Genomic DNA, 18,786 nt, shown 5'->3' on the forward strand with positions numbered 1-18,786 from the left:
TTTTTTAGTATCGCCTGTTATTTAGCATTATTACTGTTTTTATTGTATCAGGATATACCGCTTAGTTTAAAAGTTATTACGTTTTCTTTACAATAAGTAATTGGAAGAAAAAAAATTCTATATTTTTTTTAAAAAAATCTCAAAAATGTTTTGACATCTTAGATCTACACTAATATTATAAAGAGGAAAACTTTGTTTGTTTGTTTGGTTGTAATGAATAGGCTCAAAAACTACTGGACCGTTTTTAAAAATTCTTTCACCATTCGAAAGCTACATTATCCACGAGTAACATAGGCTATATTTTATTTTGGAAAAAAATAGGGTTCCGTAAAATATGAAGATAATGTAGTCCACGCGCGCGAAGCCGCGGGCGGAAAGCTAGTCTTAGATAAAAATAGGTCTAGTTTCATCTATTTTCATATGTACACTTTAACGTGACTCACACTGTATTATACACGTCTACCTCGTCCAGTGCTGTGAGCTTGACTGCCACCCCGCGCCAGTCCAATGCTGTGAGCCTGACCGCCGTCCTGCGCCGGTCCAACGCTGTGAGCTTGACCGCCGTCCCGCGCCGGTTCAACGCTGTAAGCTTGACCATCGCCCCGCGCCATCTATCCTGATTTTTCCAACCTTCTGGCCAGTTATATTCCGGGCATACCCTCAGCTCGAATTTGACACCACTGTTCCGCCCACAGCGCGGTACTAGCCCACCGGGTGAGACGACATTGGTCGAGGCCCAGTGAACGACCAGCGAGCGAGCGGTTTCTGAATGCCAAAGGAGCTTGCCGGTAGTAGGTATAGGTAGGTATGTTCTCATTTTGTTGGTCCAAAATAGCACGTCGCAAATGTTATTGTAGGGAATTTAGCGACCCGTCTCACACGCCACTACCACTACCCCAAAGACATTTTAGTGAGCATGACAAGTCCAAGATATCCTTCTGAATAAGTGTCAGATATAAAACTACTATAATAAATGTGCGTACGAAATGACTTAGCGGGAGACTACCGTGTACCTAATTAATTTTGGCATGTTTTAATAGCATGTTATTATAGCTACGTCAATCGCCTATTATACATAAACTTAATTAGATCGTCACATAAGGAAACGTTAATGTTGACACCTCAATTCGGTCTATTTCGTTAATTTATTTTGAAGTTCGAATGTTCACGCAAGCTAAAGAAATGTAATTACATCTAGGGTATGTTTATGAAAAAAGCAAATTAATTGTTGGTAACTTATAATATGAGGCCCATAGTAAGCGACCACGTATGGGCCTCATAAGAAGGCTCAAGGTCACCCAAAGAGCGATGGAGCGTGCTATGCTCGGAGTTTCCCTGCGTGATCGAATCAGAAATGAGGAGATCCGTAGGAGAACCAGAGTGACTGACATAGCCCGCAGAATCGCTAAAATCAAGTGGCAGTGGGCGGGGCACATAGCTCGAAGAGCTGATGGCCGCTGGGGCAGGAAAGTTCTTGAGTGGCGACCACGAGCTGGAAGACGTAGCGTGGGCAGGCCTCCCACTAGGTGGACCGACGATCTGGTAAAGGTCGCGGGAAGTACCTGGATGCAAGCGGCGCAGGACCGGTCTTTGTGGAAATCCTTGGGGGAGGCCTTTGTCCAGCAGTGGACGTCTTTCGGCTGAAACGAACGACGAACTTATAATAACAAATCTCAAAAATTTCGGTCCGAAAGAATGATGCGATATCTTAGATAGAATGCCGATTTGTTATTCCCACTGGTCTTTGATGAAGGCTGCGCCCCTCTCGGCGACGAGCATGATGGCGGCCTGCGGGTTGCCGGTCGGCAACGTGGGGACCGACGACGCGTCTATCACTCGAAGACCTGACGATGTAGAGAAAATGAGGATGAGGATTTCAAAAGATACAGCGCTATGTTTCGGTACAAAAATTCATCGATCGTTTCAAGAGATCATTAACTCTTCTAGACCATGAAATTCGCTACCTAAGTGCGATACGATTTCACCGGCACTTCTGACAAAGTTATTCCTATCAAACACTCAGGATCGGCTCAAAATCGTCTCATTTAAATCTTAAAGGTCATGATGTGTACCTAACGGGGTTGTCGTATCTTATCCACAGATCCGAAAAATTTTATTGTTCCGAGGCTCACAGGTGAGTCGCGTCGCGTCCAAGCCGTCCCACGTTTGCAAAGTCAGCTATCAGTTACGTTGGTAAAGAATAACAGCTTACAAAGACCCAAACTTCATTGATTATTTGGGCCAGACAGGGTTTCCACATGACATGTATTTCGTCCCTTCCCCTAACACTTAATCAGCCTAAAACCTACTCACCACTAACGTTGTAGACCTTAAGCGTGGGGTCAATAACGAGCCCCATCGCAGCGGTCGCGATCTGGTGGTTCTGAGGGTCGGTGTTGACGCGCGCCATGCACTCTATCCAGTCGTCCGACCACTCGGCCAGGCCGGAGCACCGCTCCGTCGTCTTGTTGTCCAGTTTTATGCCGTACTTATTCTTTAGGGTCTGAAAAAACAAGATTAGAGGTATTCATAAATATTACAGTAGCTACAGTGTAAAACAAACTACGACCCAAAAAATAATTGATTCTCGTTCTGAAATGAATTGGCTACAACTTTTTCCATGGTATTTATCTTTAAACGATTGGCTGTTAGGTTTCAAAAATTTTGTTTGTTTCAGTGGATTTCTCGATAAAATTGATCATATTATTGCACCCTTACGGGTCGGACACCGGTGTGCAAACACAACATTCGAAAATGTTGTAGATCCAAAAATAAAAAAGGTATTCAGACTCATCGCATCGACCATTACTTAATTATTGGATGTTAATGAGAAACCTACGTCGCTCTCAAAGATCCTCTGCAAGTACCTAGCGCCGTCCCGGATCATGACGAGGTCGTCAGGATGCGAGAAGTACCCGGGGTAGAACAGCGGCGGCGTCAGCGGGTCCGTGGAGTTGATGGCCATGCGGCCCACGCTCCGGGGGAGGAGGATCGCTGCGTTTGCACTGAAAGGTATTTTAAACTCATCATCATCATCAACAGCCCTTCACAGTTCACCGCTGGACTATGAGCCTCCTCCACTATAGTGGAGGGTTTTGCCATAATCCTTACGCTTGGCAGGCGGGTTGGAGATCGCAGTTTAAAAGATTTATGCTTTTCAGAGAGCGCTGCTGCCCGTTCTCTTACTGTTTGATGTGTAGTCCCTAAGTCGCCGCTCTTACGACACCCGCGGGAAGAGTAGGGGTTGGTGACAAATGTACTACTCTGCCGTCACCAAACGGCTTTAACAATTTACTCATGTGTACTTACCTATGATGAATTATTATGTAATTTTAACTGTCCTCCGCGTATTTGCACCATTAATTAATGTTCACGCTATGTAAGTACTGTATAAAATTTTGCTATGGCAAAGTACGAGTTTGATATAATTGGCGCCCAACGTGTTGCTCGTTTCGGTCAACGTTTCAGCGACGAGTTTTTAATTTTCAGTATTTATTGCGTCTTCTGATCATTAGAATCTAATTGCTTACCGTTCTCCCTCATATTTTTTGTCCTTTAACTACTCATTTCAAATGTATTTTTCAGGAGCCCTTTTTCTATTTCTTAAAAATTTAAATGTATTTGTAAGATTTATATTTTAATAAATCAACATGAAGCCCTAATTGCTTAGCTTTTATGGCTGAAAGAGTATAGTTCTGTGAACTATGGAAATGTATTCGCCTACATAGTAAGTACGAGTAGGGGAGACCTAGGAGAGTTGTGACAATTTTTACTTTAGGGGCCATATCTCGCTCAAAAAACATTTCACAGCTATGAATCATACAAATTAATGTAGCGCCGTTCCTTCTGTTTTCAAAACAATCACCAAAGTTAACTAAAATATTAGGGTTTCTAAGAAAATCACCAAAATCTAAGACCACTCCCTCTGTCACAACTCTCCTAGCACCGAGGTAAGTTGTGACAGGTACCGAGGTGAGTTGTGACAGCATTGTATTTCATCTATTAGTTATAAAAATACCATAATATTCAATCAAATATGATTTTTTAGCAAAAAAGTACTTCAATCATCCTTTAGTAACAATTAAAACAAGTAGTTATAGGATGTCGTTACACAGATTGAGCCACATTTCTCCAGCTTTCATTTTTCTCCCACGACACTGGATTTTTTTAAATTATTTTTTAGCTAATATAGTCACTTAATATATTTTCTTCCTCTTCTGTAAAAATAAAATAGTCACGGTGGTATAATCCATAGACGGAGCTTTGCCTTCTGGGTTTACTTGATAAGCCTCTTTCTTCTTAATATATCTTAACAAGTTTAGATTGTAAGAGGTCGCAACATATCTTAAACTTTAACCCTTTTTAACCTAATCACTTCATAAGCCAGGTCCTATATTTCGACTCCAGCAAGCAGTTCCTCTATATGGCATTCATGTATAGTTATTAGGCATTCAGAACCAAAAAAGTAGCAGCAGGCAATTATACAAATATGAACCTACTAACACACAAAAACCATCTAAAAACATCGTGGAAATGACCCATCAGAAAAATTAAGTAAGCTAGGAGAGTTGTGACAGCCTGTCACAACTCTCCTAGGTGTTTAAAATGACGACTTGGTCCGAAAAATAATTTTTATTTTCTAAACACGATACGCACACAAAATATCAGTGCTACATTTTGAGACCTGAATAACCATGCAACTTGAGAAAAAATAGTGTATAGTGCACATATACTAAAACATGATATAAATTGAAATAAAATTTTGACGATAAACTTACTTTTCGCATTTTTTTGTACACAGGCGTCATATTTACGTAACCGTGCCTCTAGCGCCGCCCGCAGGTACTTAGTTAAGAAGAGCGTCTTAAAAGCGACAAACAAGCGTTTTTTCCAGCTTCCTAACTATATTAAGTAAGGAGAAATCGTCCTTGTCACAACTCACCTCTGTCACAACTCTCCTAGGTCTCCCCTATACTTACGAAACATTCCTCCCTTCGTTACTGCCCTCAGCGTATTCGTTGATGACGCCATTTCTCGAGCATTCCGCGTAGAATCCGTTGAAGAAGAACTGAATGTCGGGTTGTTTACGAGACTGGTCCGCAAGACTTGAGTAAAGTAGACCAGTAAGCTGTAAATAAAATCCTACACTTAAGTAAACATTGTGTTTGTTAATAAACAGACAATTCTTTAATTAAAGCTACGTTTTCTGACGCGACAAATTCAGTTACTTTTTTTTTAGGAAAATTAACGAAATTGAAAAACATTAGATATAATAATGCTCACTGAGATTTTTTACAAGTTACCTAAGTAACAGGTATTAATTTTAGGCCTATAATATCTTTATAACATTTGCTAGTCGATTACTACTTAATTAATTACAGCACGCACGCGTATCAATGCATTTTCTGGACACCATTAAAATGTGCGATATCTTAAGTTCGGTATTTTACGCCTACTTTAGCAATCCTATTAGACTTAGGTACTCTTGATTTCATTAATATCAAATAAAATAATATTAAAGTTACCTGAGTTATACCAGTACCCGTCATCGGTCCTTGCCTGCTTAATAGATACTCTGTGAGCACACTCCAGTCAAGCACATCGGTATCGTTCAGCTTAGTCAGATAGAAGTATAAAGTGATTCCATAGTGGTTCATAAGCGTTTGTCCGACTGGCAGGTCAGCGATCACTGGGATGCCCAAAGGTTCTAGAATCTCACGCGGCCCGATACCGGACAGCATCAGGATATGGGGACTGTTTAGTGCACCTGCACTTAATATGACCTAGAAAGACGTGGAATATTATAGGTATCTTACAACTTTACAAGTACTTTTAAAGTTGTAAGATCTCGGAGAGACTAAGGGAGAAGACTATGCTGTCTTCTATCTTGGAATATTATGTATAATATCTGGTTATAAGATACCCTTAGTGCTGTCACTTACCTCTTTAGTCGCGTTCACGGTATGAGTCGTACCATTTTCATCTATGAACTCCACTCCAGTGGCCTGGATGCCTTCGAATAGGACCCTGGACACATGAGATTTCAGCCTCACGTCCAGATTGGGCCTCTCTGAATGTGGTTTCAGGTAGGCTCTCGCTGTAGTGTACCTTTGGCCGTCTCTATAAAGATAGTAGAAACTTTATTAAAATAAATTCAAACAATAATTGAATGGAGTAGTTTTCTGATATCAAACTCAAAATCAAAAATATTTATTCAGTTTAGACCACAAGTGGCACTTATAAACGTCAAATATAGCAAAAAATTATAAGAAAAGGTAGCCCTTATGGGGCACTTTACTTATATGTCTCATTGTTATCTTTTGGGCCCTACTAGCGCTTCGAGACAAACATAATTAATTATGGCAAGTGCTAAGAAGAAACGCCGGAACAAACTCAGTCACCACTTCTTCTTTTCGTGTCGACAACAAACCTACACAGTGTCAGCCCAAAACTTCGTCACAAGAGTGGCGTTGTCCATAGCACTCATCAAATCCTCCTGAGTGCAGTCACCACTAATTGCCAGGAATTATCTAACGATAAGAAAAACTAAATTCAAGTACCTACATCAAATATTTGCAAACTGAACTGACCACGCATCCTTGTCATCAATATAGTCCCGGACATAAGGGTATTTTTTGTATGTATCTTAAAGGACAATGTTCGTTCTCCATACATTGTTTGCCTAAGAACCAACAATTTTGGCATATAATACTTTGATGTCGGGCAGCCCGCTCTCGTTGATGTCTTGCAGAACTTGCGCGGCTAGCGGCTGGTATCTGAACTGTTTTCTAGTGAGAATAGGCAGTGGCCTATGGTGTTATCACTTACTCATTGAAGGTCTGCGCGATGCTGAAGCCATCGGGGGTGGATGGGTCGTTCATGTCGGTGATGACGGGTAGCCCGCTCTCGTTGATGGCTTGCAGCAGAACGTGCGCGGCTAGCGGCTGGTATCTGAACTGGAAACGTTCGAATTGATCGAAGAATTAATATTTTTCCAATTTGTAGATGTATGGAGCTATAGTGCAAAATAAAATCCAAACAGCCTTTTATGAATTAATGATAGAAGCAGCACATTACAAAACTAGCGCCCGAGCGGATTTTGAATTAAGATTTTTATCTTGTGCCATAAACATTAGCACAGAATAAGTAATAGTACAGACATTAGATACCTACCTACCTAATGTGAAAAGTTTGGGGCTAAATTGGTAAATCTCTCCATCACAGGGAGAGAATCAAGAAGCGGCGAGTCCAGGCCTGAGCAGAAATTGCTTCAGGGTGGATCCGCCGATTTGATTCCGCGAGATTTATTTTACGTTTTTTGAAAAACTTTACAGGGATGCGTGCAAACTAGCTTAAACTGAAAGGTTAAGCAATGAGCTTTTTAGATAAGTGTGAGGCCCTTAGATTCAATCGTGATTTTAGAAATAACAAGCGTCCAAATATTTTTTCACAAAATGGTAATGACGTTTTCCTAATGGTAATGATTTTATTAAAATGGTAATGATCTTATGTTAATGGTGATGACAAAATATAATTTTATAGTAATACATTAAATTAAAATTACTTAAAAACTAAAATTTAAATATAATTGTTTAGCTAAACACCAATTTTATCTGTTATTTTCCTAGCTAAGCACGTACCTATTAAAGAATGGGTTGGAAATAAAAGTAAATGTATTCAATATTTTAATGAATTTATTGAATTTGGAACAATACGGACATTAGTTAAAAATTTTTTACGTTCCTAATATTATTCAGAATCAGAAAAAATATATATTTACACCAATGAGGATTTTGATTGAAAAATATGCCTAGGTACTCTTACTTAGACTTACACAATAGTCAACATACAAGAAATGAAAAAAAAAAACGTCTTTTCGTAAACTAATAAAAAACCTTCTGATTTAAAAACAAAGCTTAAAGAACAATGGGACAAAACGTCCCCAGAACTGTAGCACTTTAATACCTACCTTATATGATAGACCATGCTAATACCCGACCGATCTGTCTAGCTACAATACGGCAAAGGTCCTTGACAGTGTGCTTGACTCTCTACTAGATAAATATTTAAAATCACATGATGCTCAATTCGGGTTTAAGCCTGGACTGTCGACCGAGAGCGCCATCCTTAGTCTTAAGCACACTGTCAGGTACTACACGGATCAGGGGACTCCCATTTACGCATGCTTCCTCGACCTCTCCAAGGCGTTCGATCTTGTGTCTTATGACATCCTTTGGGATAAGATGAGGAGGCAGGGCGTCCCGTCAGAAGTATCACAAATATTCCATTATTGGTATGCTAACCAGATTAACAGCGTAAGATGGGCTAACGTTTTTTCTGAGGAGTATGGGTTGCAGTGCGGGGTGAGACAGGGTGGGCTGACGTCTCCCAGGCTTTTCAACCTATACGTAAATGACCTCATTGTTGCCCTTAGCAGTATGCGTATCGGATGCTGGGTAGATGGTGTTTGTATCAACAACATAAGCTACGCTGATGATATGGTACTGCTGGCGCCAACAATGGGGGCTCTCAGAAAGATGGTGGGTGTGTGTGAAGCGTATGCTAAATTCCATGGCTTATTGTATAATGTGAAGAAGAGCGAATACATGGTATTTAAGGCCGCCAGTAAATGTCCAAACGTGGTACCCGACCTCTTGCTGAATGGGGTAAAGTTAAACAGAGCCACTAAATTTAAATATCTCGGACACTACGTTACTGATGACCTTAAAGATCATGTTGATATCGAGAGGGAACGAAGGGCGCTGGCAGTAAGGTGTAATATGTTGGCTCGCAGGTTTGCCCGATGTAATGACCATGGTCAAGATCACTCTGTTTAAAGCATACTGTCAGAGTCTATACACGGAAAACCTGTGGACCACGTACTCGCAGAAATCGCTTAGCGTCCTTCGGGTCCAATATAACAACGGTTTCAGGGTGCTGTTGGGCTTGCCTCGCTTTTGCAGTGCTTCGGAAATGTTTGCTCAGTCGCATACTGACGGCTTCTTTGCTGTCCTATGCAAGAAGACTGCCTCGTTGCTCAGTAGGATACGGGCGAGCCCCAACAGTATCCTGAAGACCGTGGCGGAGAGGTACGACTCTCCTATTATCCGACATTTCCTTCGGCTACTTCTTACCGAACGGGTTGGATAATTAGTGGTATGTTATAATAAGTAAATTACTAACATAGTTGTATAAGGCACCCATTTACTAACCATGTGGATCATTGTTATCTTTAAATGAATAAATTGAATTGAATACTATAATTTTATTATAATTATGACAGCTCAAGTGTGACATGTCTCAGAAAAGTTATATCAAAAATTAAAATTCATAAGCAACCCTGAAAAAATACATACAAAATCACTTTTGACCAACTTCAAAGGGCAGCTTGACCCAGGGACAATTCGACCCCTGTGACAACTCGACCCCTGCTACAACTCAAACCCTGCGACAACTTGATTTTTTTCAACACTCAACACTTTTAACTTACTTCAAATGGTTTCACAACTGCTGGACAGTGGCGGCGTAGCATGGGTTGGCACCCGGGGCATAGCACAGCACAGCACCCCCCGTCATAAGTCCTTAATGTAAGTAAGTTGGGTATACATATAGCGGGGAGGTAAGACACCCCAAAATGGTCTGGTGCACCCCCTCTTTTGGGTTACCGATTGAATGAATGAAAGGTGTTAGTTCGAATGAGCTATATGATACCAATCGAAACACCCCCCCCCCCCCCCCCCAATCATGGCATATCCTTGTTATACTAGCGCCAGTGAGTACTAATCTGCGTGACTTTTGTCACCCCCTGATGAGTGGCAACCGGGGCGGACCGCCCCCCCCCTTACGCCGCTAGTGGCTGGACCCTACGACTGCTTAACCCTACGACCACTCGAACCCTCCGACAACTTATACTTGTGACCCTGTGACAAAGTCGAACACTGCGACACGTCAACCCCTGCGACTACTCTGAGCATTTATTGTAGATACAGTTCAGGCATTGATTGATGGAGCTAAATGGCTTACAATAAGTATCATAGTTGAATATTTTGGACTTGTCGTAGGGGTCGAGTTGTCCGGGTCAAGTTTTTGTAGGGTCGAGCTTCGTTTAAAGTAGGTTAAAATTAATTTAATCGAGTTATCGCAGGGGTCGAGTTGTCACAGGGGTCCAGTTGTCGAACTATCGTAGGGACCCTACGACAGTTTGACCCCGATGACAACTATGATACTTATTGTAAACCATTTAGCTCCATCAATCAATGCCTGAACAGAATCTAGAATAAATGCTCAGAGTAGTCGCAGGGGTTGACGTGTCGCAGTGTTCGACTTGTCACAGGGGTCGAGTTGTAATAGAGATCGACTTGTCGCAAGGATCGAGGTGTCCAGGTCGAGTTTTCTTAACGCTCAAGCAGTCGTGATACCGTTTGAAGTAGGTCAAAAGTAATTTAATCGAGTTGTCGCAGGGGTCAAGTTGTCGGAGGGTTCGAGTGGTCGTAGGGTTCAGCTGTCGTAGGGTCCAGCAGTCGTGAAACCATTTGAAGTAAGTCAAAAGTGTTGAGTGTTGAAAAAAATCAAGTTGTCGCAGGGTTTGAGTTGTCGCAGGGGTCGAGTTGTCACAGGAGTCGAATTGTCCCGGGGTCAAGCTCGGCTGAACCATTTAAGAACATAGTAAGGGACATGTTTTCAGATTTTCGTTTTATAGCATAAAGCTACATAATATTAAGGTACCTACCGAATACAAAGACAGAAATTGCGATCAAACAACTAGAAGCCTAAAAGGCAAGGGACTCCAAACCTAGTAACTACACCACAAACCCAATTTGACCATTTTAAAAAACCAGTAAGTAACATAAACCATTTCGAAACCTAGTAAGTGCATGAACATACTAGGTTTTATAATGGTCAATGTGCCTTACTGGCAAATGAAAATTCGTGTCCATCCACCTCCCGACCATAAAAAACCTAGCATCACTGGCAACACACACTGATCAAAGACTTTTGTCTTGAGACACTGCGGTATTTCGGACGTGAGAATATTGCGAAGCTTCCCGAACGCTACCCAGCCGAGTTGGATTCGACGATTGACCTCTTTCTCGAAGTTGGACCTACCTAACTGGACTGTTTGTGCCAGGTACCTATACATAATTGTCAACAACTTCGAGTGTAGTGTCTCCAACCTTCAGAGAAGTGGGTACAACACGGGTATTTGACATGATTTTTGTCTTGTCCATGTTCATTTTAAGACCCACTTATTGAGAGGCTCTACTGAGGATATCGAGCATTGTGCCTAGATCCTCCACGGTCTCAGCCATGACTACGATATCGTCCGCGAAACGAAGGTGGGTGATATACTCGCCGTTGATATTTATGCCGAATCCGCTCCAGTCCAGAAGCTTGAAAACATCTTCCAGGGCGGTGGTGAATAGTTTCGGGTGTAGACATGGCTCAGAAGTGAGATGGGTCTATAGTTTTTAACAAGATTTTGTCGTCTTTTTTGAAGAAGAGTATCACCACACTTCTGTGCCATGCCGTAGGCGTTTTTCCCTCGAGTATGACGGAATCGAACAGCCTCTGAATATCCTTTTACCGGCGTTCCGCCTGCTTTTAGAAGCTCAGCCGTGATTCCATCATCACCCGGTGCCTTGTTGTTTTTCAGCTGTTTGAGAGCCATTCTAATCTCGTACAGACTGACGTCCGGGATATCTTCGGTGTAGTGACGTGTCAATCTAGCTCTTGGCTCTCCGGCTAGATTTGTGACAGGTGTACATACACTCGTGTATAGTTGTCCGTAGAACTTCTTAACTTCTTCCAATAACTCAGGCCCCAACGAGATGTCTCTGCCATCCTCGGTCTTCAGCTTGGTCAGTTGGCTTTGGCCAATAGACAGATCCCTTGCGAACTGTCTTGGACTTGGAGATCTGTCTGTTAAGATGCCGATACTGAGCAGCATCTTCAGAGGACTGCAGAACCAAGTTCCGTCTCTCTTGCATAAGTTTATTGGTGAGGTCAGAGATCTTTTTAGTTCCTTTTGTACGACGGTTTTAAAGAACTTAGACCTAGTCGTTTGAACAATTTCCACGAACTTGTCATTGTATTCGTCCACATTTTCACAGTCTCCTAGGCATTCGAAACGATTTTACAACTCGAGCTGAAAGGTTTTGGGGTTTTGGAGTTGGATGGGCGCTGGGTGGAGCGTAGACTTCATCAGTCGACGCCTCTCCAGCTTGGGTCTGATATTCAATGTGCCTCTTACCATTCGGTGATCACTTCCTGTTTTGACCGACCTGTGGTATGATTGAAATGGACCCTGACCCCAATAACCATTTTAAAACCTAGGAAGTGCGCTCATACTAGGTTTAGATTCTGGTTTTTACGAAGTAAAAAAAAAAAGAAAACCATTTGAGTGTTAGTAAGGGCCATAAAACTTGCTATTTAAAAGTTAACTAATTAATTTATTATAAAATATATAGTTAAATTATTAAGCTTCAAAATAAACATCAAAAAGTTTTCAAAAGTTTGAGTATACCAGTATGGTAAACGAAAATGTGTTTTTTCGCGCTCCTGTAAAATTTACTCCGCTGCTCTTACTAGGTTCTTAAATGGTTCAGCCGAGCTGTCGTGATACCCATTGAAGTTGGTCAAAAGTGATTTTGTATGTATTTTTTCAGGGTTGCTTATGGATTTTTATTTTAGATATAACTTTTTTCTGAGACATGCATGTCACACTTGAGCTGTCATATAATAAAATTATAGTATTATCATGTACTATCATATTATAAGGTAGGTATTAAAGTGCTACAGTTCTGGGGACGTTTTGTCCCATTGTTATTTTAGGAAACCATTCATAGTCATCATTACCATATACAAAGTGTCATCACCATAAGCCTAAATGATATGGTAATGATGTTAATGGTAATGACGTAAACGATTTTAAAATTATATAAAAATAATTGTCACCACTATTGGGACACCTCAATATCGCCATTTTTTTGTTGTAATCACATGCTACAAAGTGCTAATTATTAGAAAAATATCGATATATAAAACTTACCAAATCGCACAAAATGGGAATGATGCGAGCCGATGACAAACTGCGAGTGTCTCTCGTTTTCGGAGTTTAAAAAGTCTCGGAGCTCCGTAAATTTTACGTGCATTCTGTTCTGTTACGAGCAACGAATTGAAGAGTGGGACGCGCGGACACAAGCGGGGATAAGTCGCGTCGCGGCCACATTAAAGAACCTTTGATGCTGCCGCGATGGCAATGACGATTTCTCGTGACAATATTTCAATTCATGATTCCATTTTATTGGCTAATACGATTTCAATATAATTTTGTTATTTTGTCACGGTAAATATGTACATTTTAAATTTATAATCAAAATCTGGTCTGTGTATAGGTAAAATAAAAAAATTTAAAAGACAACGGCAAACGTCAGTACTTTTACTGTGATGGTAATGATGTTTAGTGCGTGTTTTCTTGATTATCAAAATAACTTGAAGTATTTATTCAATATGGATCATGGGGCCTTATGGTGGAAACGTGTATGAATCGTTATTCAGAAGTTAAATTTACCAGAACTACAACATTTTTTTTTATCGATCGGAACATAAGTTTTTTACTGTTTCGCGGATTTACCCTTCAGCAAAAATAGAACCGACTCCATAAAACATGCACTAAAAAGTAAAAAATAATTCCTAATTAGCTACTCATTTATTAGGACGAATTAATTAGCATGATTGATACTTCTGGAGTCGGTGCCAAGATTAGATATGAAACGTGTGAGGTAATAAAAGACGTATTTTTTTATTTCCTAGCACAGTGACAACTGACCAAATCGTTTCTACTCCGTAATAATTTGTACTTTACCCTAAGGTCTAGTCGGAAATTAGTCTTTTTTTTTTAAGATTATTACTAATTTGTATTGCCCAAATTACTAATAGTCCCATTAGCCCCTCGTGTTAAGCTAAATAAGCTTGTGTTACGAGTGGGCTCACCACAATACTTAGTCGAGCGGCGGTGGTAGGTATTCGAACTAGCGTTTCTCGGATCTCGAGTCGGCCAGTCCGACCCCTTCACCGTTCGGCTATCGTGGCTATCGTGGATATTAAATAGTCAGTTCCTACCTGCTGCACCGGCAACGGGCCAGACGCTGAGTGGTGTTCCCCGCTCACTAGCGAGCCGATCTGCTTGTTGCCCTCCGTCATGTCGAAGTAGGGCTTGTTCTCCTCCCACGACCAGCCCTCGGCCCCCGCCGCGACCCAGTCCTCGTAGTCGGCTGCGTGCCCTCGATGGTACATCATGCCGTTGAGCACGCTGGACCCGCCTGAAAGTTAGCCTGGTATTTTGAAAAGGAGCTTGGGTCATCAAAGAATGCATTTTTTTAAGAAATAATAATTAGTTGGTAAGTTTCCAAAGCATTTCTATGCTGAGCGGTATCTCGTAGAGAAGTATAGGGTATAACTGGTCGTGCCATAGTGGTGCGGTATGGGAGGGTACTTTTGGTACCTCAACGCATCAGCGAGCGAAACCTCAGAGGCTCAGATGCTCGCTCAATAGGACATGGACCATAACAGCTCTGTTACGTCACATGTAACCCCATAAGTACCTACCTCTCCCCTATCGCAGAAACGTAGGTATTCAGTTAAACGCGACATCTGTAGTAGGTACCAGAATGCGTGCGTACGAGTAAGCTTAGATTGGACGTGGAGCTGGAACGCTCAAGCTTGGATTAGCATAAGTAATGATTAGAACAAATTTTGAAAGTAGACATATAGTTTGAGCATGTTACCTACTTACCGAGAACTTTTCCCCTCGGCCACATGCATCCCTGCCCGTCTTGGTCGAGGCAGTAGTTGTCGGGCACTGTCCGATACCTCCAGTCTACATTCTCGTTGGACCAGAACGTTCTGTAGAAGGAGGGCGGGCGAGCGCCTATAGGTTCCTGATCGCCGGCTTCTATTAGTAGCACCTAAAAAAGAAAAACAGTGTGTCATTTATCTTCTTTGCATGTTTGAGAAAAAACCACTTCCCTGCTTAAGTCGAGTTCGACAGCTGGATTGTAGCTGAAACGATTTGGGACGTTGACATGAAAAACTGTCGGGAGATAGGTATGTTCAGAGGTTTTTTTTTATCCAGCGCTGTCCTATAGGACATTTTGCGATTTCTATCAAACTTAACCACTTAAGTTAATTTACTTGCGAAGGTTACTTAACTTTAGAGCCGCGCCTATACCAGCATAGAAGGGTCAAGATTAGGGCATGAATATCGGAATCTCGGAATGCAAGATCCGATATTACAATTCCGATATTGAGCGATCCAATATCTTAATATCGGAATCAGATTGATTTTGATTCAAATCGGTACAGTAGTTTTGACGTGAAAGAGAGACAGACAGAGTTACTTTCCCATTTATAATATTAGTAGTATAGATTTCACTTGTTCTAAATCATTTTTAGCATTTGCCATGGGTACCTACTTGGTGAACGAAGAACGACATCTCAACTCCCTTTCAAATGTTAATTTTACCGGACTATCGACCGTCAGTTCTGCGTACTATGTGCCCTGCTCATTGCCACTTCAGCTTGCTAATCCGTCGGGCGAGTTTAGTTAGTTTACGGAGCTCCTCATTTCCGATTTGATTTCGTAAAGAAACACCAAATCTCTTTCCATAGCAAGCTGTGCAACTTTGATCTTAATATTTATAAGGCCTAATAATATAGGCCTTATAAATAAGCTCAAAGTTGAAACGTGCTGACCTTTCAATATAGGCTATATTGAAAGGTCACGTTTCCGATCCGTATATCATCACTGGTAACACACACACTAATTGAAGACTTACTGACTGATTTACCTCTTTCACGAAATTGCATCTTACTCTATCCTATCACCATCTATCTCATCTCTACCGCATTCTAGTCTCTCTATTGCATTAAACCAGTGTTTTTCAACCTGTGGGTCGCGACCCCCTGGAGGGTCGCCAAGCCTCTGTAGGGGCGTCGCGAGAAGTAGTAAAAAAACTACCTCAGTAAAGTTATAATGATAGATTTATCCGAAATCTAATTTATCCAAATGCATAAATGTTGTATGGATTGAAATATTCGGTCCCTATGTTGTAGGGAAACAAAGATGTCTTTGCAACATTATAAAATGCATAAAAAAAAGCGAGCGGTCAGGGGGTCGCGAAATATTTTTTCATACCAGAGGGGTCGCATCATGAAAAAGGTTGAAAAACACTGCATTAAACTATCTAGCTGAGTCGTTTGTCCCAGATAGACATACCTACTTGTCAACAATCTCGAGAATTGATCTCCTAACGGAAACTGGGTAAGGGGAAACATGGATATTCGACATAAGCTTCGTTTTTTCCATGTTCATCCGAAGACCTACCTGTTGGGAAACTCGATTAAGGTATTCAAGCATTGTGACAAGGACAATTAGTACGCAAAACTGACGGACGATGAGGCAGCAAGGTTCCGAAGTAAAGGCCACGTACCGGAAATCGCAAAGTAGGACTCATAACCACTGGGTGGACCGACGACCTCATGATGATGATGATAAAGGTAGCATGAAGGTGCTGGATGCAGACCGCCACCAACCGGCCATTGTCGAAATCAGCAGCGCGGCGGAGGCCTATGTTCAGCAGTGGACATGATGATAATGGCTCGTGGTTTTGTGAGTTGTACAAATTACAAGCATATTCAAGTTTTTTCACACTATAATTTTTGTAACATGTGACTTGAATGACTCTAAAAATCGTTCCGCTAACCTATATTGGTTGAAGGGTAATATCATGCATGAGGGAGGAGTAAAAGTTTATTTGATAGGTACCTGTGATTTTATAAAAACACTTAAATTTTTGCTAGTCAATATTGGCCCATTATCAGTAGGTAATCAAATTCAATGGATACCCATAACGTAAAAATGGTTTTAAAATACTTAAATTTTATGAAGTGCTGTTTTGTACCAAGTTTAAGGCTTTCATTAAAATCATTATTATATTGTAATACAACCCAGGATTCTAACAAATAGTCATTTTATAGCACACAAACTGAATTCCGATATTACCTAATATCAGAATTCAGATATTGAGTCCTAATATCGGAATTCAAAACCTTCCGAATATTAACTAGGTAGGTAGGTACATGCTCTATTCAAGATTCTAGATCTAAAAAGATTACCTTAAACTTGTCGTTCTCGCTGAGCCTGCCTGCCACGATAGCCCCAGCTGATCCCCCTCCCACTACAATAAAGTCGTACTCCGATCGCAATTCTTCCTGCGACTGGATTCTGCTGCAAGGCGAAGCGATGTTACAGCGCCCCTTGAGAAATGCTTCTAGAAGCACCATGAAGGTAAAGGTGCCACTGCATATCGGAGAGTTGACCAGGGATATACCCTCGTCCACTAGTGGACACTGACAGTCCTGGAAATGGGAAGCGAGAAGTGGCATACAAATTTTCCATTACGCAGTTTCTAGTTCAACGTGCATCATTATATAAAAAACAGCATTTCCTAACTAGTAACTTAGTCCCTAACGCCTTTTAAAGCTAGGGCCTGACGGTCTAGGGACTGACGATTTGGAGTAAAACTTAACACAAATGCAGATTAACTTTATATTATAACATGCTTAATACGATGTGCTGAAAATAGCCGAAAAACCACACGTAAATACTATTAAATTATATACAATTTCCTATTGTAATCAATAAAACTACTCAACTAGGGACTGGCGAAGTGACTGGATCAACATAAAATATGTTTTCGTAACAACTGGCACGTTTGCACTAATTCAAAAAACGGCTGCCGCAAAGCCAGTATGGTCTAAGGATAACTTCGTATCGTACTTTAAACTCAACTTAATGTCATTCACTCTAAATACATACTAAAGCGCAAAATTATAAAATCAGTGCGTGGCGAGGGAATGACGCTAAAAGCTGTGGACTCTTTTTCAACTAAAGAAAATTAAATTGTTGTTTATTGAAACCGCAAAATATTAATAGAACTTGGTGTAATACACGTTTAAATAGATTATTCGTTAATTAATACAAAGGATCAAGTTGATGTTTCTATAAATATGGGTTCCAAAACACAAAATTTTGGAGTACGGACATGCCTAGGGAATGACGTTTTGGGTCATTAAAAAAAAATAAGATGTTTGAAAAATAGTTTACAAAAATGTAAATCGGTGATGAATAAAGCACATTGCGAGCTGTTATTTAACAATTTTGGAATACCTAAAATATTAACAAATATTCCATGTGAAATGTGGCGCGGACTAAGAGTTGACATATTTTTGTGGAATATCTAAAGGATATTCGACAGCTTTAGGATATTGCAGCAAGTGATCACTTATTTTAATTCATAATTTAACGGTTTACTCATTAATTAAGCTTGATTAAGCTCTAAAAAACTAAGAATATTGATATTAGTTAAATTATAATGCTAAAATATCTTACCTGAGCCGATAGAATCATTTTAGTCTGCCGTTCAGTGGCTTATAATTTCATGAAATAATATAAATAAAGTAATTAACTCAATTTGAAACACTATTGCTACGGGTTTCTTATATATAATTGCATTTAAAGATAAAGATATTTTTATTTATCAGAACTAGTGTGATAATATTGCATTTGATAAAAACTGCAATAAACAAGCAATTTATTTATTGCGTAATATCTGCGGTAACATCAAAACTTAGGTTCGTACTTCTAGAATATTTTAAGATAAGGTAATCAAAATCAAATCAAAATTAATCTTAATTATCCTTATTTGTTTACATTAATTAAATTAG

At 40.5% G+C, this 18,786-nt stretch overlaps 1 protein-coding gene across 1 annotated transcript; it reads right to left on the reverse strand.

Moving 5' to 3' along the window:
* Positions 1-1,664: 1,664 nt before the first annotated feature.
* Positions 1,665-18,534, reverse strand: LOC135082229 (glucose dehydrogenase [FAD, quinone]-like). Its single transcript, XM_063976998.1, has 11 exons — positions 18,452-18,534; positions 17,176-17,418; positions 14,795-14,966; positions 14,122-14,321; positions 6,829-6,956; positions 5,943-6,120; positions 5,526-5,783; positions 4,980-5,128; positions 2,840-3,005; positions 2,314-2,503; positions 1,665-1,844 (listed from the first exon to the last, which is right to left on the reverse strand). Exons 1-11 carry the CDS (start codon positions 18,467-18,469, stop codon positions 1,729-1,731), a joined length of 1,818 nt encoding a protein of 605 aa, XP_063833068.1. The 5' UTR covers positions 18,470-18,534; the 3' UTR covers positions 1,665-1,728.
* Positions 18,535-18,786: the final 252 nt, after the last annotated feature.

The sequence above is a fragment of the Ostrinia nubilalis genome, chromosome 21 (genome assembly GCF_963855985.1).
Source record: "Ostrinia nubilalis chromosome 21, ilOstNubi1.1, whole genome shotgun sequence".
In the NCBI taxonomy this organism is placed as follows: domain Eukaryota; kingdom Metazoa; phylum Arthropoda; class Insecta; order Lepidoptera; family Crambidae; genus Ostrinia; species Ostrinia nubilalis.